Genomic DNA, 24,558 nt, shown 5'->3' on the forward strand with positions numbered 1-24,558 from the left:
CACACACATACATACGTACTACGTACTGTGAAGGATTGCCGGCATTTTACTCCGGCCCTCATCCCCAGGTTGCCAGGAGGAGCTCTCCCGACAGCATGAACGTGCCCCGGATACCATGGGGGCCTCCAGGAGTCGCTGTAGGGAGGCTGTCGGACTCTAACCTCCATGTACAGACGATCGCTCTAAGGTACGTGCCGGGAATTTAACAAATAATCCATTTAAAATAACTCATTTTGTCCCGTGCATGTACCTCGGAAAAGATCACTTGGAGGCTCCACAGGAAAACGGGGATATTTCAGAAGATAGTGACACGCTACTGTTCGAGCCAACGAGCAGTAAAGGCAACTTCCGCAGGTCGGGTGCTGGCGAGGGACACGTGATCAACCCCGGTGTGTTCTCGAAAGGAGGAGGTCCGCGTCCCGCTGTTTGCGCCTCCGTCTCTGAAGAGATGGACTTGGACTTTCCGAAGGGAATGGGGGAGGCGAGCGAAGCACTGCTCACCCCGCAAGAAGGTAAGGAGGGCCGGGAAATGGCTGATTGGTCTGCCGACAAATTAAAAAAGACAGACCGCAGTCCGCCAAAGAAGGCAACCCGGTCCTCAGACGAAAAGAACTGTAATTCCCAGAAGCCTCCGCGAGACCCGTCAGAGCACGTGCCGACAGCGGACGTGCTCATTGGCTCCCGACCGGCAGGTAAGGCTAACAAGGAAATAAGCTTGCCTCTGGCCAAAATAAATAACTTTATAGACATGCGGGAACTCGAGAAATTAATCGAACCCGTACGAAATATTTTACAGATGCTACAGGCAATAAAGAAGATCATCGGAGACTTGGGAGCGACGGGCGAAGCGCCGGTAAAGAAGGTGGATGACTACCTACGGCGACTAGGACGTGAGCGTCCCGTCTTATATGATTTGGCGGTACAGGTTAGTAAAGACGGTACCGTATATAATAATATAGGGACGCAGTGTGAAACGGGCCCGTGTTTAATAAGTACCGGGTGCCAAGTCACTGCGCGCCCTACAAAAGATTGTGGTACAATGATGGAAGGGGCAGTGGAAGCGCCGGTTGAACTGGGGCAGCTGAAAAGTGCTGGCTCTTGAAACGATGCGGGGCTGAAGACGCCGCCTCGGGTTAATTTAAAATCTAAAAAGCACTTTGACAGTTCACTGACAAGTCTGTCAATTACAGGGTGGAAACAATAATTACAGAAATCCTCTGTGCTTTTGGTGAGGTTGGACAATATGTGGTCTGAGTATCAACCACAAAGTGCAGCAGGGCATATCTCCTGTCCTGCTGCAGCCGAGTTGAAATGCCACTTTTTTGCGCACTGGACACTGTGCTGTCTCCAATGTGTCATGCCATGACTCCTCGCAGCACTTCTCTTCAATTGTCCGTGTTATTGACTGAACTAGATCAGTTGTGACCCAAAACATATTCTCAAATAAAGTAAGCTGCAGAGTAAATTCATTTAGCAATGTTCGACTGACAAAGTATGTGTCTTTTGAAGTATCACAAATTGCATGGATTGTTTTCTGAATTGCCCATAAAGACAAATGCTAAAAAGCCCACCTTGCTTCTGAAAGTTTCTTTAGTTTAATGGGAGCTCGTGTTGGTTTGATTTCTTTCTGTCTTTTAAGCAAAAAAAACGACTGTGAGGAACAGAACTTAGAATTAATAAATAAAAAAAAAAAACGTACAGCACTTGGGCTGCTTTAAAGAATTCAGCTGCCAGTTAGACATTTTGAACACAGTCCACCAAAACGAGAGTTCAATGGCGTGCATGACAAGGAATGCTCTGTGCCTGTGGAACTTCTTTTTCTGAATTACTCTGCTACTCCATTGTGACAGAACAGCTCCTCCATCGTAGCACTGGGCAATGCTGCATTTACTCAAAAGTACTTCTGATTGTTCTTAAAAGTGAATCGGCGTCTAATCCGTCAGCTGGAGTGAAATGCAGAAATTCCTCCCATAGAGCATCACTGCAAAAGAGTGGACCACCACAGACACCTGATCTTTTTTGTGAATGTCTTTACTTTCATCTGCTAATCACATGAATGGCACAGCTTCTTCTGTTTCACTGCTTATTTTCTCCCATAGCATATTTATCATGATTTCGATTAACTCATTCCTTACATCATGGTTGAGTATATTTAGCATTTCTAGGATTATCAACGCTTTTGTCAAACTCGCCAATAACTTGTAAATGTTTGAGAACATTACCATTGTTCATTTGCCCTGGTCCCTCTTTTGGGCAACTGCTTGACAAGCTAGACTGCCCAAGTAGTCCTTGATGTGGGACAGAGCAGAGATGGAACTCAAGGGTTGGGACACACAGACAGACATGGTCGAGGTTAGGATTTCATCCCGGCCTACTGTAATAAAGGCTATTCCTAGAGAAATACTGACTAAGTTAAGAGGATGTAGTAAAAGTCCGATAGAAACGTTTAAAGAATTTACGGCTTGTATTAAACGACAGGGAAAAGATATTTTCAATTATACACATAATAATCCATTTAAATTTAAAATCTCTATTGCAAGATGAACACACCCTCATTATTACAGTATACTGAAATTATTTATTTGGAAAGGACTTTAATTGAGAAGAACTATGGACAAAACCCAATAAGTACTGTATAACTAATAAAGTTAAAGAGGCCACATACAAGATAATTCACCGAATTTATCCTGTAAAGACTTCACTTTAAAATTAACACTAATGATAAATGCACTTTTTGTAACAATATTCAGCATTTGTTTTGGTTACATCCGAATGTAAAAAAAAAAAAAAAAAAAAAAAAAAAAACAAGAAAAAAGTTTTGGACAGAGTTACAAACTCACATTAAAAAAGAAACTAACTAATGTGGATATTATTTTTCAAGAAATTGATATTATGTTAAACTACATCCCCACTGAAAACAAAAAAAAGTCATTTGTAATTTAATGTAAATATTATATTGGTGGCACAGTAGTAGCACAGCTGTTAGTTAGGAGACCCGGGTTCGCTTCCCGGATCCTCCCTGCGTGGAGTTTGCATGTTCTCCCCGTGTCTGTGTGGGATTCCTCCGGGTACTCCGGTTTCTTCCCACAGTCGAAAGACATGCAGGTTGGGTGCATTGGCGATCCTAAATTGTCCCTAGTGTGTGTGTGCTTGCCCTGCCCGGGATTTGTTTCCTGCCTTGCACCCTGTGTTAGCTGGCATTGGCTCCAGCAGACCCCCGTGACCCTGTAGTTAGGATATAGCGGGTTGGATAATGGATGGATGGATATTATATTGGCAGGCTATTATATACTCAAAATGAAGTGGTCTGAATAATTCCTACATTTGAACAGTTTAAAATGGATGTTGGGGAATATCAACAAACTATTTCGGACTGTAAACATTTGAAAGCAATGCGGACTTTATCCCGATTTAAATCATTTAATTACTCATAATAATCTGTCCCTAAGGGCGGCACAGTGGCGCAGTGGGTAACGTTGCTGCCTCGCAGTTAGGAGACCCTGGTTTCTTTCCTGGGTCCTCCCTGCGTGGAGTTTGCATGTTCTCCCCATATCTGCGTGGGTTTCCTCCAGGTGCTCCGGTTTCCTCCCACAGTCCAAAGACATGCAGGTTAGGTGCATTGGCGATCCTAAATTAGCCCTAGTGTGTGCTTGGTGTGTGGGTGTGTGTGTCCTGCGGTGGGTTGGCGCCCTGCCCGGGGTTTGTTCCTGCTTTGCGCCCTGTGTTGGCTGGGATTGGCTCCAGCAGACCCCGTGACCCTGTGTTCGGACTCAGCGGGTTGAAAGATGGATGGATGAATCTGTCCCCAATTCTAGTCAGTACCCTTAGCAATTTTTTATCTGAAGATAACCAGTGACGTGTGCTCTTGCCTGTATTTTATTTGTTTTATTGTAATTAATGATTAGTTTGCTAAAAAAAAAAAAAAGGATTTCATCCCTGCCCGTGTAACGTTATGCTAGCTTGCGTTCGCCACCGCCTCATCCCTTCCTGCTCGCCGCGATGAGGTGCTTAACTGGAGCTGCCAAAACACTTCCTCGTTATCCTCGCGAAAGAATCGCTTCATAAAGTGCGGCATGAGCTCTAAAATAGTCGTATCAAAATAGCTTAATTGACGCATGAGCAACTTCTATTAAATAATTGTTCGAGTCACGTCTTTCTGCTGTTGTCTATGGAGATGTACAGATACTGGGAACTCGTTACATGATTTGTACCAGGGCAACGCCTAACTAACGTTGCTTTATTTCACACAATGTATTGTGCTTTGTTGCGCATTAGGTGAAGGTTCAGACTGTGATGTATTAACTTTTAAAAGATGCATTTCTACATTATTGTGTGTCAAGGTTAAGAAAACGTACTTCGTTGCAACTGACATAAAGACACTGGACATTGTGTGTCCTCGACCCCAACTGCTCGCATCCGTAGGCCTATATTCCCGAATGTCTTTTACCGTTTTTCATTTCAGAACCCACTTCTTTCCTAAATTCTGCCCATCCACCCATTGAATACGTATGCCCTGTATTAGTATTCTTTGTTTTAAATGAGACGGTTGCTTTCCTGCAGTTCCCGTGTAAATGCCGTCTGTGTGCCCCAAAACACCCGCGCGTAAAAAAAGTGTCGGCAAGGAAAACAAAAAGACGCTCTCCTTAAAATACTCAGTCCAGCTGTAGTCTTTGTTCAATTTGCGACTTAATAAAACGTACCTGGAGGTCAGTTTTTCGTCCTGGTTTTTTTTTTAAGAAAACAGCGCCTAAGTCCTTCCCCTGGTGACAGACGTAAATCAGCCGGACAGCTGCCTGTGCTAATGGAGGTCAAACCGCAGCTGGCGGGTCCGGACGGAGCATCAGTTACCACTACAAAGTTAGCATAACTAGCTCTAACAATTCGATCCAAAGGCACAGATAACGGTTCCCTGTCGTGGTTTTGCAGCTTGGCTTCAAGTGGTGGATGTTGGTTTGTGTTACCATCGTCCTCAGAGGGTTTGACACAATTCCGTGCCATAGTCGTTCGCTGATTATTAGAAGGCGTTCCATCCTCACGTTGAATTGACTCGCGCTCTTCAGGTGAGGGGCATTAGCCCGCTAAAAATCCTCTCGCGAGATCCTATCATCATTAAGTATTGATAGTGATATCATCTCACGAGAGTTTGTTTTTAATATTAGAAAAACATTATTAATTCTAACAAGAAGAAAATTCAGACGCATACAGCAGCAGAATTATAAAAAAAAACAAGGATACAGACTCACAGAACTAATATGACAGCCAAGCAAGCAATTAATCGATAATTAAATTAATAAATAAAAATAAATTTAACGAGTACATCGGGTAGAAGCATTGAATTGCCCACTTAGCACACCTTGGTGGAATGAGCCTACGGCTGCAAGAGAGCGCCTCCTGGTGGGGATGGAGGGCATTTTTTCATGATGGCTTCCAATTTTATTTATTTCTTTCAACTACTGTATATCACACAATATTTCACTAAGGAACCTATTCAAAATAATTGCACAGATACAGGGCGACGTTACATGACAATGGGAAGATCTTTGGAGGTGCTAAGCAATGTACCTGTGCAAAATCCAGGGGGTGCTATAGCACCAGGTAGCTCCAGCTTAATTTAGCTCGTTTCCTGTTTCTTATATTAATCCACCAAAATGTAATATATATATAATATGTATATATTTGGATTTGCAGACCTATAAACTGTAATCATGTAAATTATATTTAGACTTTTGAACTAGGTGGCATGGATCGTGGACTATCTTACAGACATACCTCAGTATGTGCGTCTTGGGAACTGCACGTCTGACATTGTGGTCAGCAACACAGGAGCGCCGCAGGCGACTGTACTTTCTCCGGTCCTGTTCAGCCTATATACATCGGGCTCCCAATACAACTCGGAGTCCAGGCACGTGCAAAAGTTCGCTGACAACACTGCTATCGTGGACTGCATCAGGAGTGGGCAGGAGGAGAAGTATCCATATTACTAACCGAGAATGCTAAACCGGATGATGGACGCAGGCACATCCGGCAATGGGCCGTAGCTGCAAAAAGACGTACTGCGCAGGCGCAAAAAGAGTCCGCGAGGGTCGGCTGAGGAGCCGAGAAAGGCGGATAGAAGAGGGCGAGAGAGGCGGATGAGGGGCCGCGAGAGGCGGACAAGACCACAGAAAAAAGGAGTGAGCACAGGAAAAATTGAGAAATGAGGCACAAAGAGCACCGAAAAAAGGAAACGGCACATAAAAAAGTATTCAAACGCAAGCAAAGCACGAAACACATTGCACACGAAACTAGACCCAAAAAAAAAAAAAAAAAAAAAGAGGCTCGCGCACAACAGCAAGGCACCCCCCCCCCCCCCCCCCCCTACAGGCACTGGACGGGACACACACCAAGAGGGGGATTCAACAAGCCCATGGAACACAAAAAAAAGAACACAAAACCACCCCACAGACCCTTCAAGCAAGGGACGGGACACACACAAAGAGGGGGATTCAACAAGACACAGGAACACAAAAAGAAAGAAGACGCTCGCCTGCGACAACAATCCTCAACCCCCCCCCCCCCCCCCCCCCCCACACACACACACACACACACACATCCATAAGAAGTGACACCCAAAGCCACATATTCTAAAGTGAACATCAACACCTTCACACTAGACAGCATAGGTGTCAGCATTGGTGGATCTCCTTACAATAAAGCACTATTAACCGTTCAACTACAGAAAAGGAAACATATTAACAGTGACTGCGATCCTTCTTATTACTTATCCATACTTCGCATGCTGAGAAAGAAACAAGTCATGAATACACGGTCACGGGTACAAAACGAAAAGGAAAGGATAACAGGAACAAACACACGAACACGAAAGAAACAACAAAATAGACGGCTATGCAGCATAGGTGGATCTCATTACAATAAGGCACTATTAACCGTTCAACCGCAGAAAAGGCTCCATATTAACAGTGAGTGCAATACTCCTTATTACTTATCCATATTTCTAAAAGAAAAAATGTCTCGACTCCAAAAACGCAAAGCTCAACTAAAGCTTCTAACTAACGATGTACCTAAAAGTAAAAACTTTATGAACTGCATTAGATCCTACAATGGTTCATTTGCTTTTGCATATACCAGAGTAAATATCAGGCCACCAAAAGGCAATGGCCCATACTACTTTCGCATATGTGCACAAATACTGCATCGCATTGGAACAGTGCACCCTGAAACTAATCAACAACGCAAATATGCACAAATCTACATCCTAGATCCACATGACGCAAACTATCAATCAAAGTGCTGCATCGCAACAGGCACGGATTCAAAACGAAACACCTCCCGTCTCAGACATACGTTAATGGCAGCGAAGGCTACAACGGGCTTCTCACACAGCACAGCCAAATCGATTACAGCTCCAAAACAACACGTCCCAAATACTACACATGCAACAACGCGCCTCTCAAACGGCACAAGAAAAACATACACCAGGAAAATTCATTCGGATTAATGAATGTCATTTGCAATCATTGTCATTCAGTTCACTTCCCTGAAGAAACAACTGGAAATACAAGTAATACATTTACACGTTGTTGTCAAAAGGGTCAAATTAGACTGCCTTCTTTACATTCATATACTGAATATCTACAGAGGCTTATAACTGACGATGTACCTGAAAGTGAAATCTTTATCAACTACATTAGATCCTACAAATCGGTATCCACTATGAACATTAACGGTGGCACTGCACGTGACATCCGTCTTGAAAAAATGTTGTTTATTGATGAATGTTCAATGGCATGAAGTCACTTACTCAACACCATTCATAAACTTCTACAAACGTTTATGAATAATAATATTCGATTTGAAGGAAAGGTACTTTTATGAGGAGGAGATTTTAGACAGTGATTAGCTATTCTTCCAGATGCCATACACTCAGCTATTGTTCAGTGCACCTTAAAATACGCAGACAATTGGCATTGCTTTCAAAAGATACAGTTAGTAAAAAAGATACGATGTCCAGAACCAGATCATAACAATTGCTTATTACAAATGAGAGATGGTACACTCACCAATACAGCTGGACTTCAGGCACATATTATTACAATTCCTCAAGCCTTTATCTGCGACAACTTAGTTACAGAGACATTTGGAACAGCAAACTCATTAGACCAAATGCCCCTTTTAACACAACGCACTATATTATGTCCAAAAAATATTAATGTGGAAAACATAAATACCCAAGTCATTCCATTACTTCCTGGAGAGACACAACTCTTTCTAAGCTCTGACAAACTTGACTCTGATCACAACAATAACCATCTTAAATGACCTTACAAGTTCTGAGCTGGAATTACCTTTTACACTTAAACGGCGTGTACAAAGAAATTTTCAAATAAACCGTAACACTGTGCCACACACTTTATTGTTTGCTTTCTATTTGCATAATCTACACCGTCACACTATTCTATATCTCATTCATACATCACGCTCTTTGTCATTCCCAACACCAGGGGTTGGCGAGCGAAGCGAGCAGGGGGCAGAGCCCCCTAGTAGGAACCTAATCAAGGACTTTGTTAAATGGTGCAACTCAAACCACCTACACCTGAACACCAACAAAACCAAAGAACTGATGGTGGATTTTAGGAGAACCAGGCCCCTCATGGACCCCGTGATCATCAAAGGTGACTGTGTGCAGAGGGTACAGACCTATAAATACCTGGGAGTGCAGCTGGATAATAAATTAGACTGGACTGCCAAAACTGATGCTCTGTGCAAGAGAGGACAGAGCCGACTATACTTCCTTAGAAGGCTGGCGTCCTTCAGCATCTGTAATAAGATGCTGCAGATGTTCTATCAGACGGTTGTGGCGAGCGCCCTCTTCTATGTGGTGGTGTGCTGGGGAGGCAGCATAAAGAAGAGGGACGCCTCACGCCTGGACAAACTGGTGAGGAAGGCAGGCTCTATTGTAGGCACGGAGCTGGACAGTTTGACATCCGTGGCAGAGCGACGGGCGCTGAGCAGACTCCTGTCAATCATGGAGAATCCACTGCATCCACTGAACAGGGTCATCTCCAGACAGAGGAGCAGCTTCAGTGACAGACTGCTGTCACCGTCCTGCTCCACTGATAGACTGAGGAGATCGTTCCTCCACCACACTATGCGACTCTTCAGTTCCACCCGGGGGGGTAAACGTTAACATTATACAAAGTTATTGTCTGTCTGTATACCTGCATTGTTATCACTCTTTAATTTAATATTTTCTTTATTGGTATGCTGCTGCTGGAGTATGTGAATTTCCCATTGGGATTATTAAAGTATCTATCTATCTATCTATCTATCTATCTATCTATCTATCTGTCTATCTATCTATCTATCTATCTATCTATCTATCTATCTATCTATCTATCTATCTATCTATCTATCTATCTATCTATCTATCTATCTATCATTTACCCTTTAGCCTATCATTGCTGGCACATGCAAATAATGAAATGTTATTATCAAATGAATGCCCGATGTCAGTTTTTCTAGCTTTTGGATAACTTGTTTTTAGCATGCCTAGCTGCACTGAGGGAGTCGGGTATCTCTGCAGCCCAGAGCTTCCATCCTGGAGCTCCAAGCACGTGCAGTTAAACTTACTTGAGAGAACTTGGCATTATTTGATTTTGATAACGCTGCCTCATCTTAACCACAGTATAGGTCTTCAGCTAGACTCTGTTGGTGCCCATTAGAGTCAGCTCCACCTCCCTGGAGCAGCCATTGGCATCAACTCCACCTACTTGGAGCTCCAGTGTGGAAGCTCCGGGCTGCAGAGAAATGTACTTGGGAGCAGGAAAGAATGTGACGAGCACAATCGTCAAGTCATCGATGGTGCTGAAAAACTGTGGACGGGATTTGGCAAATTATAACGTAAGTGCATTTCTGAGATGCGTATACTTAGAATTAGTAGTGCATTTAAAGTCTACAGTTCAAGTCCTGTTTAATTAGACTCCCGTTCTATGTCAGACTGAGGATTATTATTTTAATTATTATTGGTTAATTATTTTCTACATGTTAAAGTCTATTATTTGTGCCCCCTCACATGTATATCACATTGTATATATTCTGATTATACCATTCTGTAAAATGTTCATTTCTGTAATCTGTTAAAGGTTTCTGTTAACAGTTTCCTAAGTTTACACTGCGCCTTTTAGCCTGCAGGACGGAGTCTGAAACGAACAAAGGTGTTTAGGCAAGCTTGCAGGACGACTTTTACATTAAAACATTTGAATTGTTTGTTTAGCATTTAATTTAGCATTTTATTGCCTTAAAGCTAATCTCCTTTTATTGTTTTATATGTTTTATATTTTTTCCGAAAGTAATATATATATATATATATATATATATATATATATATATATATATATATATATATAAACTATTTCAACCATTCTATGATCTGCTTCTCACAACTGAGGGCATCGTGGCGGATGTTAGCCGACTTGCTGGCCAACCACAAGCGTTACCTGGTAGGTAACCACCCATACAATCAGATTGTGACACAGACTACGAATGCAATGAATATATATATATATATATATATATATATATATATATATATATATATATATATATATATATATATATATATATAATCCGTAGTTCATGGAATGCACTGTATCGTGAATCCTGCATAGCAAATAAGTGATATGTGAGAATTATGAGTATCGTCGCATGCCCAGTAAGGAGAAATCTCGGATGCAGTGGTTGATGGTTAAAGGGCAGCACAAATGCTCTTTGCCCCAGATAGAGTTATTCCACGCGCCGGCAGTGGTTGGTTTGGCAGGTGGACTCTCATGTTGTGTCATACCATATACACTGCTTTGATAAATGTACCTGGAGCTATGAAAACGAATGATAAGTATTTCAAGAAATGAGCATAAGTAACTGAGAAAAACCGTGACAGAAAGTTGTGTTGGGAAAAGGTAAAGGTTAGGCGCTGAGCAATTTGCGTAAACCTTCACTAGTTAAGGGGAATAAAATTACGTAGCAATGTATTCCAGTACAAGGCGGTAGAGACGCGCACGACGTTACGTATCTGGAATCACGTGGGCGGGGACAGCGGCCAGATTAGCGAAGATTGTTATTTGTGCAGAGCTGAGACATTATGGGTGGCCCTAGAGGGAGGCGGGATAACTGTCAGTCAAATTCAACTCCGGCGAGCACGATCCAAATGAGAAGTTTTAAAAGTTTGGTGATAGAAAGGGAAAAAAACACATGACTCTCCTAATTCGAGTTCCTTTCACGTTACTACGAAGATCCCAGCGCTGGTCAATGACAGCAGCTCGTCCATACTCCGTAAGTAGCAAAGGAGGCTGGGAGCGTCGAGGAGACGTAACGGCTAATTTTGCGTATTTTTAGTTAGATCGCAGTGCTTGCGGCTTTGTTCCAGATTTACAGAGGTAAGAGACAGCGCTTTTGACATCAGAACAAGTCAGACCTCTACTTCATTATAAGCTAAGTTAACGGTGTCAAACCCGCTGAATCCATTGCAGGTCAGGTATATATAGCGGCAGCACTGGGGAATCTTGAGAAGACTGAAGCCTAAAGTGAAGATGCGTTCTGATTGATATTGCACATACCTGTATAGTGTTCACTAACGTGTGTTGTAGTAATTTGTGTGTCATTTTTGTTTACAGGTAATGGAAAAACCTCACATTTTAGCTTTGCAGCCTGGGGACAAGTCTGGCATCCACTCTGCCTTTGCACCGATTATTGAGAAGCATTTCACAATCATCTCTAATGATGAGTTCACAAAAGACAAGCAACGCTGGGCAGACAAAGTGCAAGCCGTGTTTGTGTGGTGTGCTGTTCCTAAACTTAACAGGGACCTCCTGCAGGCCCTGCCCAACTTGAAGGCTGTAATAAATGGAGGCGTTGGAGTGGATCATCTTGATATCCCATTGATATCCAGTTTTGGGGTAAAAGTAACCAGCACCCCAAATCTGGTCAACAATGCAACAGCTGATTTGGGCATGACCTTGCTACTGGCATCTGCACGGAAGGTCATACAAGGTACCAAATTTACTGTGTCTGTTTGTGGATAGTTTTGAATTAGCAACATATCTAGAAATCACATGTAATGCACCAACACTAGTGCAGTTTTTATTTCTAGTGGTGTTTCTGTTTTGACAACATTGATAGGTTGAAAATGAAACACTGAAAGATTAACTTTAAGATTAACCTTAAAGATAGGATGAAAAGCTCAGTCATCCGGGAGGGGCTCAGAGTAGAGCCGCTGCTCCTCCACATCGAGAGGAGTCAGATGAGGTGGCTCGGGCATCTGATCAGGATGCCTCCTGGACGCCTCCCTGGTGAGGTGTTCCGGGCACGTCTAACCGGGAGGAGGCCCCGGGGAAGACCCAGGACACGCTGGAGGGACTATGTCTCTCGGCTGACCTGGGAATGTCTTGGAATTCCCCCGGAGGAGCTAGAAGAAGTGGCCGGGGAGAGGGAAGTCTGGGCATCTCTGCACAAGCTGCTGCCCCCGCGACCCGACCTCGGATAAGCAGAAGAGGATGGATGGATGGATGAAAGATTTTACCTGCACGCAAAAATATTGGAAGTTTTACCAGGAATAGCTGACGTAATTACCTGATGTAATTCTCCACCGTTTTAGGGAAACCTTCAACAGGATGCTACAGCATAATCCTATTCATGATGTTACCATTCATGTCTTTGTCGATATTATGGTAACTATTTCTATAACAAAGTTAAAAAGTGTGCTCTAGTGCAGTGGTTTCCAAACTAGGGGCCACGGTCCCACTGAGGGTGTGTGCCAGATTGTGGTTGAGGGACTGCAGCACTCCTATCGAGGTTGACGTTGTTAAAAAAATGAATAAATCCATTCCAGTTTTTGAGGATTGTCTTTAAAGTGTCTCACATAGTTTTCAAGTTAATATGACATAAACTGTTGCATGAGAGTAGTGCTGTGTCAGTGTAGTTAGACTACAGTAGTGCTGCAGTTTCCGGCTGATGTGGTACGCATGCAGCTGTGTTGGAGAAAATGCTTAATAAATAAGAAATCCTTTAGCAACTTGGACTCTTAGGCTCACAAGAACTCTCTTAAATAAATTCATATTATTTTAAGAGATGCTGCTGTGTTGAACTTACCCTTGAAGGGATGCCATGTGATCTCCAGATAACAAAAGTGTTTTTCATAGACACTTTTCTATCTGCTTTAAAGAATGCTGATGCTTCTCTCATAAGCAGCCTCTGGCCTTGCGTCTCAACAGCAAAAATGCTTTCCATATTCATGTTTAGTTCATTTCCTTTATTTTTTTAAGTAAACATTCTTACTTACAACTTGCATATTATCAGTTACATGCCAAATATGCCTTTGTGTATTCACATCTATAAACATTTTGTCCAAACAACCCACCACAGGACACACACAAATACACCCACACACCAAGCACACACTAGAGACAATTTAGTATCACCAATCCACCTAACCTGCATGTTTTTGGACTGTGGGAGGAAACCAGAGCGCCCGGAGGAAACCCACACAGACACGGGGAGAACATGCAAACTCCACACAGGGAGGACCCGGGAAGCGAACCCAGGTCTCCTAACTGCGAGGCAGCAGCGCTATCACTGCACCACCGTGCCGCCCTAGTGCAGAATATGCAATGTATAAATATGCATATACAGTGTCCTTGAGATTATATTATATATCCTCATATACACTGTATATACATAGTTATATGAATATACTTACAGTATAATTTATATGAATTTATCTTCATAAATGTAGACTTGTGTGTGACAATGGAGTCCGCAGTTATACATATAGCAACAGGGTGCCCATCGTCATAGCAGAGCCGAAATAAAGAGAGGTTTCAGACCAGGAAATGAATCCAGTCCATTTGATCAAAGCAAACATCATTACCAGAAAGACAAAAAGATCAAAAATAACAAGGCCAAAAACTGTTAAGCATACTTGAAGTAGAAAAAGACATACACAAAAATTGTAACCAGAGTATCAATATAACATAATGACACTTTCCAAGGGTTTTTTAATCCAAATTTGGGTAACAAAATACACGTCTTGCCAGAATAAGACTTTGCACCAATGATGTCACACATCAAACAAACCCCTGCCACCCGGGACTAGCGTCTTGGCAACAGATCCCTTAAAGACAGAAAATGGCCACAGAGCTTTAAAGGGGAAGAAAAGTCAGTCCAGTAAGTGTAATGTTGGGGGGGGTATTGTCATGTATAGGCTGGTAAGTGCAGTAGACATCCCGTATATGAAGCAGGGACCACATCCTCTGTTTAGTTATCCCCATTACAACAGCTAGACTTTGATGTTCTTTTGGTTATATCTGTACCTACAGTACTCCCTGTGATGACCCCCCCTATTTCCTTATGATTTGTTTTTGTTTTTTTCTGTGTCTTGCTGTATTTTGGGTTCACGACCGGGTCACAAGTGTCCCCAATTGACCACACTGTTTATTTATCATCTGAAAAAAAAAATTCAATTATAGCTCCTGGTTCTGCAAATTTTTAAATAATTTACTGCATACTTCATTTTGGCAGGAAAGAAGCAGAAGAAAAAGCTGTAGGCGCCCATTATTATGAAAAAATGGATGACCTGCTGCATGACTCTGACTTTGTGATGCTGGTTGTGGACTTGTCTCCACAGACTTACCATCTAATTGGAAAAAGAGAGCTAAGCTTAATGAAACAAACGGCCACTCAACATAAGCAGAGGTATGGACTGAGAGTTTTTTTGACCTTTGTTTTGCACAAGGAGTATAATGACCAGCATTAATTACGTTTCAAATAAAAGTGAAGTAGTAAGAGGAAATTTGGTGAGAAATCTGACCCAGATGCTGTTAATGGAGCCTTACATGATTGAGTGTGGATGTGAGTTGTCATTTATAGAGTTCCTTCCTTAAGCCCAGGTGCTCTCAAGTTAACCTTTATGCTTGGTAAAGCAGTTTTACACCACAGATGGACTAAAGAACTGAATTTTAATATTCAAACTGTAAAGATCTTTGCAATATTTGGTCAGTTATTTATATCCTTTGCTGGGAATAAGAGAAGAATTTGCCTGGTGAGACCTCTACAATGCTTCTTTAAAGCACATATTTGTAAAATATAAGTGGTGGAACAAATATAACAGCGCACAATAACAGATGAAGTCCCATTCAAGGTATAGATAGCTTTTTGGTGATTTATTTGTCCCAAAAATGAAATATAGCTTTTATAGAAGCTAAAGAAATATTATCACAAAACAGCTCCCCTCTTACACATACAAAAATTACAAAAAAGAACAACTTCTGACTTGGCTCATGAGAACAGAGCAGTCACAGTCAGGTATCCTTATATATAATTTGATAGTATCCGCATGTATGGTGTTCACATCAATACCTCGACTCAATACAAGTTAGAACCATACAATGGGACTCTGTAGTTAGAACATAACGTGGCAAACGCGGACGCAGCAGCAGAATTTTGAAGAAGTTGTAAGCGATGGATAAGTTTTTGTAGGATGCCAGCTAGAATAGCATTACAGTAACCTATACGTGAGGTGACTCGGGCATTAATCAATACTTCAGTACTGTGTTGCGTAAGAACAGGACGAAGTCTAGAAATGTTTCGCAGATGAAAAAAGGCAGTACGCGAAATGTTACTTATATGGGAGGAATTATTTAATAATAATAATTAATATTATTATTATTAGTATTATTTAGTAATTGCCTTTATTAGTGTATAAATGGATCGAAATAATTACATTTAAACGATTCACCAAAATCTGTTGTATGTAAACGATACTGTTTTAAACGTTATTGTTTTTTCATCAGAAAACCCAGTTTCCACGTCTACGTGTATTAGTTTAAATGGCACTTTTACCACTCGCAATAGGGCGGACACGCTGACGTGTTGTGTCGACTGGGCAACACAGTGAATGCGGCGTCTATCTATAGATGTCTATGATTTGTTTGCTTTCTGACATAGTGTAAATAATGTAAATTCATCTCACTGTGGTGTGTATTCCGTACATAATACCATGTAACACAGTATATTTCTCCTGCTTTACACAAATATACCCATGCCACCGTAATAAAGACGTACAATTCCACGGTCCACTTCAGATGCCAGAGAAAAGTCTATTTCAAGGGCGTCTCAAACGCCACAGCAGACACAATCCAAAGTGGACGAACTTACAATAAAATGTGAATCAGAAAACTGTTTGTTCTATTTCTATGTTCTGTTTCTTTCATTTGGGAAATTCACCAGTTATAGATTCCCAGACAATGCCGGGTACTCCTGCTAGTTTATTTATAAAGGCATATGAAGGAGCCACAGTAGTGTTTCTTAACATACTTCTGCTGAAAGATCCATTGGCTAGAAGTCCTCCGTGCTAGTGTGTCATAGAGAGGATGTGCAGCATTGTTCATAATGGCTCTCAGTTTTGCCTTCATTCTCAACTCCACTACTACCTCCAGCAGGTCCAGATGGTGTCCCATGGCTGAATTTGCCTTCTTCATCAGCTTGTTGATTCAGTGGGCCTATCTTGAAGTGATATTACTGGCCCAGCATATTACAGTGTAGAAAATTGTGCTGGCCATCAGACAGTTGTAGAAGATGTGAAGAATGTCACAACCCACATGAAAAGAGAGCAGTCTCCTTAAAAAAAAAAAAAAAGTCTGCTCTGCCGTTACTTCTAGAGTTCCTCTGTGCTACTAGACCAGTCTATCTCGTCATTGACCTGGACCCCCAAGTACTTCTAGCAGTGCGCCACCTCCACATTTTCACTGAATGGTGAATGGGTGTAGAGGCTCCTTGCTGCAGCAAGTGTCAATAAGCAGCTCCTTAGTTTTGCTGATGTTGAGTTTTGGACAATTCTCAAAGTTTACCACCTGGTTCCTATACTTTGTCATCCCCTTGATCGGTACGCTCCATTACTACAGAATCATCTGTGACATGACCTGATGTTATATTAACAGCCTGAGATGTGCAGTGAGAACAAAGAATGGTGACAGGCCAGTTCCTTGTGGTGATCCAGTGTTGCTCACATTCGCATCAGAGACGCAGTCCTTGGGCCTCACTAACGGGAGTCTGCTGGACAGATAGTATCACCTTGACATGTCTGCCAGGCATTCACAGTTTAAAACCATCCTTCAGACAGCACTACTAGTGGGTTGTTTTTTTAGTCTTAGACAGTCACAGTGGAAAAAAGTGCAGGAATTTAATTTAGTGGACACAAAATAACAAAATTTTTGAACTGCACCTGAAAATGTTTTTAGCTTTGTTTTTGCCACATTGTTCTGTTATTTTTATAGAAAATGATATCTTCACTGAGAATAAATCTTTCCACTGGTAATACAATAATTCATGAGTGGTTCACAGTGCCAATAAAAAGTATTCACCCCCAGACGTTTTTACATTTTTTTTGTTATACAACTTTTGTCAACCGAAAAAAGACTCTTTAATATCAAAGTCCATCCATCCATCCATCCATTATCCAACCCACTATATCGTAACTACAGGGTCACGGGGGGTCTGCTGGAGCCAATCCCAGCCAACACTGGGCGCAAGGCAGGAAACAAACCCTGGGCAGGGCGCCAGCCCACCGCAGTAATATCTAAGTGAAAACAGATATCCGCAAAGTTGTACTAAATTAATTGCAAATAAAAAAACACTAAGTAATTAACAGCATAAGTATTCACAGCCTTTATTATGACACACTCAAATCAGCACTGGCACAGTCCATTGGTTTTGGAAAGCACATATTTAGTTCACTGGAGATCACCTTTCTGGGGTTTCAATTGATTGTATATACTGTAGAAGGTCTGTCAGTGTGGTGGTCTAACCGACACAATGAAGACAAAAGAACACTCCAGGCAACTCCATGAAAATAAGATTAAAAGCCAGGAGTCAGGAGAAGTAGACAAGAAAATATCCAAGTCACTGAATATCCAGTCAAATCAACCATTAAGAAATGGAAAGAGGACGGTACAGCTGTAAATCTGCTAGAGCAGGCTGTCCACAAGTCTGAGTGATCATGCAAGAAGAACGAACTCTGAGAGCACTCAAGTTGTTATAAGCTGCAGTGGCTAAGACTGAAGAGTTTTGTCATTTATATACTTACCTGTACATTGACCTCAAAACAGAAAGTGAGAAATAACAGCTTACTTAATGAGGCAGGCAATCAAATTAAAAACAGAAGATGGCTGGAATAAAAACCTGGAGCCACAAGCAGTTTCCAGAACTGAGTTTGAGATCCATTTACTTAGATTGTAAGCACATATTGTATGTACTAATATCTACTGTGTATTGTATATATCATGTATATAATGTATGTGTGTGTGTGTGTTTTATGAACTGCTTTGATACATTGCTTTTTTGCTTTTCTTAATAAAGGTCTTGTGGTAGACCAGGATGCTCTTTTTGAAGCTCTGAGTACAGGACTGATCCATGCAGCAGCTCTGGATGTGACATATCCCGAACCCCTGCCGAGGTTTGTGCTTTCATTGCTTATAAAAGAGAGAGGTGTTACCCAAAACGTTTTGCATCACGGTTTCTAGAACCAGTAATTTAGCATAGAATGTTTTAACATCACCATAGGGTTAACTAACTGTATTTTTAAACCAGTTCCACCTCAATATCGTCAGTCTTATGCCAGTGAGGAGCAGCGAGTGCCAGAGGAAATCCTGCACTTGCAGCCACTTCAAATGTTTAGTAAGCACTATAGCAGAGATTTTAACAAGAGCACTGCTGCCATGTACATTTTTTAAACACATGTGAATACATATTACTGAATTCTTTAGCGCCAAAGCAAGTTCAACAACGTATGGTTTAAAACTTGCGTTATTAACTTCCAATATTACATTATTAACAGATGCCATTGTGTGAAGTAACGGTTTGCTCCATGGGGCTGCACTAGCAAGGAGCACATTTCAAATTAACTGTAAAACAAGTCACAGACATTGTCTGGTAATTTCAGTTTAAGTATAGAAAGTGTTGCCACATTTTTGTGCAACTCTTGTATGTCAAAGTTTGAAAAGCCTTTTTTTTTTTTAAATATACTTTGTCAGGGGTGGATAATGTCGGTCCTGGAGAGCCGCAGTGGCTGCAGGTTCTCATTCCAACCCAATTGCTTAATTAGAAACCAATCCTTGCCAATCTTAGACCTTATTTAATTTTATGGCTTGTTAGTCTGCGCCATGTAAGGCTGTTATATCATAGATTTTTTTCCTTTTCTAGGATATCATCCAAATGATTTAAAGCCTAAAATGGATATTTTTCAGTCTGTCACATTTTTCTGTTAAGTGTTGTATTAAATCAAACAGTCCATGATGAACACACACAGATGTAATTGGAAAAAAAGTTAGCTGGAGAACTGCTGGCTGCTTTGTCATTTTACATCTTATTGCTAATAAGGAGCCATTAAAACAGTGAATACAGCGGTTTAAGATTGAAATAAGCAATTAAGGGTGGAGAACCTTGACAAGCAAGACCACTAAAATGAAGCATCAAAATGTCACTTAAGTAATAAGTCATTCATCAGCAATAATTGACTTCTCATTAAGAAACTGGGCTGGAACAAAAACCTGCGGCCCTCCAGGGCCGACACTGCCCACTCCTGTCCTATGTCAAAAATTTTGACCGTGATGTCCATTAGGCACATTTTTTGAATAGTTCAGAAGAGCAGTGGGAAGTCACTTAGTGTCTGAGGAGTTGAAAAGAATAGTTAAATAAATAATGTTATATGCATGATCACAGAGTGTAAAATAGGTAAAACAAAAAGCCGTCACCCTAGAAAACTATAAATGACATCCTAGTTTGAGAGTATTTGACATTTTCTTCTCATCGGCCTGACAAGAAGCAGCAGTCTACACTGAAAACAAAGCAAATCTTCACATAAGGAAGTCACACAGATGAGAGATGAATGAAAGAGAAGCTCTCAGAAAAGCTAAATAGACTCGTTGGAAAGGGGTGACTCTGTTGTTTGGTTTGTAAGGGGTATGTGAGGAAATCATATTTCATTAACTCTATCTATCTATCTATCTATCTATCTATCTATCTATCTATCTATCTATCTATCTATCTATCTATCTATCTATCTATCTGTCTGTCTATCTATCTATCTATCTATCTATCTATCTATCTATCTATCTATCTATCTATCTATCTATCTATCTATCTATCTATCTATCTATCTATCTATCTATCTATCTATCTATCTAATTGTGAAAAGATCTGTCTGTCTGTCTACAGACATACACAGGAATACTGATAAAACTGCCCTGACACACTCATGAAGCCTGTCATGTTGCAGTTCATTTTAGGTTTTATACTTTTGTGCAGACACATTTCTATTCAGCCATTGGGGAGGGTAGTTAATTCATTCAGATACATGAACAATTGTCTTTCGTCTGCTGCACTTAACCAGTTACTGATAGCATCGGGTCCAACTAAGAAAATCTTAGCCTGCAGATATTGTGGCGCAGAAAATAATTAATCAGCATTGTGGGAGACAGCACTCACTTTAAAAGAATACTTATTTCATTTTCAACCCCAAGTTCCAAAGGACGCATATGAGGGTTAGGTAATAAAATGTACAGATTTTTGTGATCATTTTGTTTTGGTTGATTTTACAACTTTGCCCTTAATCAGTCGGTTTTTCTTGTTGTTTTCTGCAAGTAAACATGGCCGCTCTGCTCTCCATTTGCACCAAAGAAGAGCAGTGAGTGGTGATCCACTTTTTATAAAATCAGGTATATAGATTAGTGGTAGGATTTCATTCTGTGTTTTTCTAAATTTTGCTTGACATTTGGTTTTTGTAGTTCAGTGCCGCTTTGATGGGTTGAGCAGTCCCATGACCCAAAATTGGATTGAGAAGGTTTTTAATATTTTACATCATATATGCAATCTTTCTTGTCCTTTTGGCTGTAAAATCCCTCTTGTTATTTATTGCAGAGACCACCCACTGCTCAAGCTTGACAATGTCCTTATATTGCCTCATATGGGAAGCCATACCTACCAGACAACTCAAGTCATGGTGGAAAGAATGGTCGCCAATGCCCTTGCGATATTGAATGGCCAGCCACCACTTGATGAGGTGAAAGCATCAAAATAAAACAAAAAGAGGAAAAGTATGTTAATGTTTTATCAGTGACGTGATAATTTGTAATTACTTTTTAACTTTTCCATAAATCAATTTTGAAGGTACAATTTGTGATGAGTCATATTTTGGCAACACTTACAGCCTCACTCTTTGAGTAACTTTTGGGACATGTCTGGAATCGCTTGTGGCAGGAAGGGGTGAGGCAAAGAGAGATACCCTCACAGTTAGTAACCTACATTTCTGTTGGGCATACTGACTTTTTGCTTTTCATAGCTGGTTGGGAGGGCAATTCTGTAATGCAATGGTCTTGAGTTAATGCCCTGCTGTAGCTTCCCTCTTGGGGAGCATGAGTGGTATCATGAGGTGGGTATCGCCCCGAGAGAACTGCTGGGCAGATACAAATATTGCCATAACCTGGATTCACTTGGTGGGTGCAAGTGCAATGGAAAAGTCAAACACAGCAGAAGCTGAGAGAAACAGGAGGAAGTTAGAAAGCTAATAACGCAGCTGTCTTACTGCTCAACTGGATAAGCTGCTGCTTATTGACTCCGAGACCCAGAGTTCACAGCTAGCCTCTCGGTGTGAAGGTGTGAAATGGACAGAGGTAGGCCTCTGTGCAGTGTCTCACCAGTGACACCAAATGTATTCATGATGCTCTTCATAAATAAACTAACAATTTACCTGAGACTAATCATGATTCCAGTAGTTTTCATAATGAAAAGACATGAAGTAGTAGATGATTTATTTCCTGGAGTGTCTCCAGTTTGTTGCTGTTTTGTGTTTGTGAGAATCCCCAAGCGTGTGTGACGTTTTCACACACTAACAGCGAGCTGAATACTAAATAACTAGGAAGCGTACAGTTTCAATAAAGTTTCAAAAGTCTTTACATGTATGAGGATGTACTCTTTGGAGCAGATTTTGCAAGTGGCTAAAGATAAGCTCCCGTTAACTAAAACATGCCAATCACAAACCTCTAGCATTGTTGGTTTATAGTGTGTCTTGTTTCAGTAATAAGCCAACATGGATATTTAAAACCACAAAATCAAGTATTGTGTGACTATTGAATTGCTAACGCTAGAGAACATTGTGTCTCTTTACAAATTTTTTCTCACTTGGTAAATGTGTATCAGGGTCGGGCTGAAGTATTCCATTGAAGATGGCCCAAGGTCTGGCCTTCAACACCGACAACAAAAGAAAATTGTAAAGGAAATGCTTTTAGTGCAGACCAAGTACCATATCATCAGTGATCTCTTATTTCTCCTAAAAATTCAACCAGGAGGTAAAACTTCCCATAGCTTGTAAATACAGCACAGGAATTTGGAGACTGCAGCAGGCAACCAGAAAAAGTACACCAAGTTTAGCTGTCCCACAGTTTGACAACCACTAGATGGCGGTAAAATGACAGTCAATCATACCTCCCATGGCCAAGAGCAAATGAAGATGTGAGTTCCAAAATCTGCTAATTACACCTTTTGGTAACATTTAGTGAACACACGATTGTGACTTTTCATGCAGTTGGTCATGCGCCGAAAATATGTTTGAGCTTCAAAACCTGCTATTTGCAACAGTGTAGCGCTATAGTTTTAGGGATTTAGTTTCAAAATCTGTTTACAGACCCAGATTTTCCTATTTATCTCCAAAATTTATCTTTTGTACTTAGCTGATTTTGGAACTGAGCTCTTCAAATCCTACGTTTTGGGCAGCTTTTCCTACTGCCAGGACTTTTTTGTACTTTTAAGTTTACAGACTGGATTTAGTTTGTTTTATGCATCTGTTCAAAAAGGTGGATTTGATACATCTATTAAAAAACAAAATTAATAAGTTATTCCATTGGTCCTTAAAGGATAAATTCAGTATTTTTTACGTTCAATAATAGTAATACATTTTATTTATATAGTGCCTTTCACATGCCGAAGGTGCTTCACAGAGCCTCAGAAAGAACAACAGGATATATGTAACACTGAATACAAATAGTATTTGTATAGAACACTAAGAACAGAGACATACAGGATATGCAACACATTAAACAGAATAAAAGACAATAAACCAGAGTAAAATACTAAATACAATACTAGAAGAAAGCCCTGAAGAAATAAAACGCTAGTGTTTTTTACAGAAGCGGAGGAGATAGACGCAGGATGATCGGCAGAAGTTAAGTCAGCGTTCGTTGGATTAGTCCTCCTCCACTCTGGAGCAATCGGAAATGAGATTCGAGCAGGCATTACAGTTCAATTCTTCCCCGTATTTCTGACCAATCCTATACCAGTAAGGCATGACCTAAGCCCACATGTCTGACACTATTACTCTGTCATATGGTGCCTTCCATATTTATTAATCATATAGAACCTTCTGTATCTAGCCAGCGGCCATACCACATGCACTTCAGAAACTAAGCATGTTTGGGCCTGGCCAGTACTTGGATGGGAGAACATCTATGAAAAGCTTGGATTGCTGCTGGAAGACGTGTTGGCGAGGCCAGCAGAGGGCACTTACCCTGTTGTGTGAATGTGGATGCCAGCACCCCAGTGCGCACTGTGCTGTAGAAATGGTGCCATCCTTTGAATAAGATGTCAAATCTCGTCCAGATGTTCTGTGGCCATAAAAGATCCCTGGGCATCTTTTGTAAAGAGTAGGGTGTACCCCAATATCCTAGCTAAATTGCCCACCAAGGCCTAGTCATTCTGGCCCCTAATCATCCTCTGTTCCCTAATTGGCTAACTGTCTCTCTCACCACTTCACCACCTAAGAGCTAATAGTATATCAATCTATCATTTGGTACCTTTTTATATATTAATCCTTTAGAGCCTTCTATATTTATCAATCTATCAATTAAATGGTGCTGTTTATATCTTTTAATTGTTTATAGTGTCTTCCATATCTATCTATCTATCTATTGTGGCCTAAGGGGCACTTTCTTTGTCCCTGAACCCAAAATAACACTAATGAAGCCAAAATTGTAAGGAACAGAAAGGATGTATTACTTCTTCAAAAGTTAATATAGAAGGCTCCAGGGATTTGCAGACACAAAGTGCAAAAATGGGAGAATAAATCAAAAACCACTTTGCTCCTCTTCTTAACTACTACTCCTAACATTCCATCTCCTCCTCACAGCACTTGTCCTCTTCCTGCCAGATGAACTCTCTACCAGCTGCTGGAGCAATGACCACTGACCTCTGTTAACTCTGATCTCCAAGTACCTCTGAGGTCACTTCAGGTCTCCTTTCAAGCACTTCTGGGACAGACGTAGTCCTGCAGAAACCCTGGGGTGGTCTTCCCAGAGCTCCCTCTGGTGGCCCCATTTATACATACCAGGCTGCCAGTCCAGTTGAGATGTTGAAGCTTCAATACCTATACATAATGCCCACAATATCGATCATGAAACAGCCATCATATGCCAAGTTACACTATGGTTAAGATTAGGGTGGTGCAATGGGCAATTTGTGACT

The 24,558-nt window shown here is 41.1% G+C and overlaps 1 protein-coding gene across 1 annotated transcript; it reads left to right on the forward strand.

Annotated features, from left to right (window-relative positions):
* The first annotated feature begins 748 nt into the window (after positions 1-748).
* LOC114663443 (probable 2-ketogluconate reductase) lies at positions 749-21,219 on the forward strand. Its single transcript, XM_051935556.1, is given in 8 exon segments — positions 749-890; positions 9,545-9,614; positions 9,723-9,900; positions 11,670-12,045; positions 14,559-14,730; positions 14,732-14,745; positions 18,406-18,502; positions 20,965-21,219. Coding segments are annotated over 8 exon segments (1,209 nt in total). The 3' UTR covers positions 21,125-21,219.
* Positions 21,220-24,558: the final 3,339 nt, after the last annotated feature.

This window comes from Erpetoichthys calabaricus, chromosome 13 (assembly GCF_900747795.2).
Source record: "Erpetoichthys calabaricus chromosome 13, fErpCal1.3, whole genome shotgun sequence".
NCBI classification, from domain to species: Eukaryota; Metazoa; Chordata; class Cladistia; order Polypteriformes; family Polypteridae; genus Erpetoichthys; species Erpetoichthys calabaricus.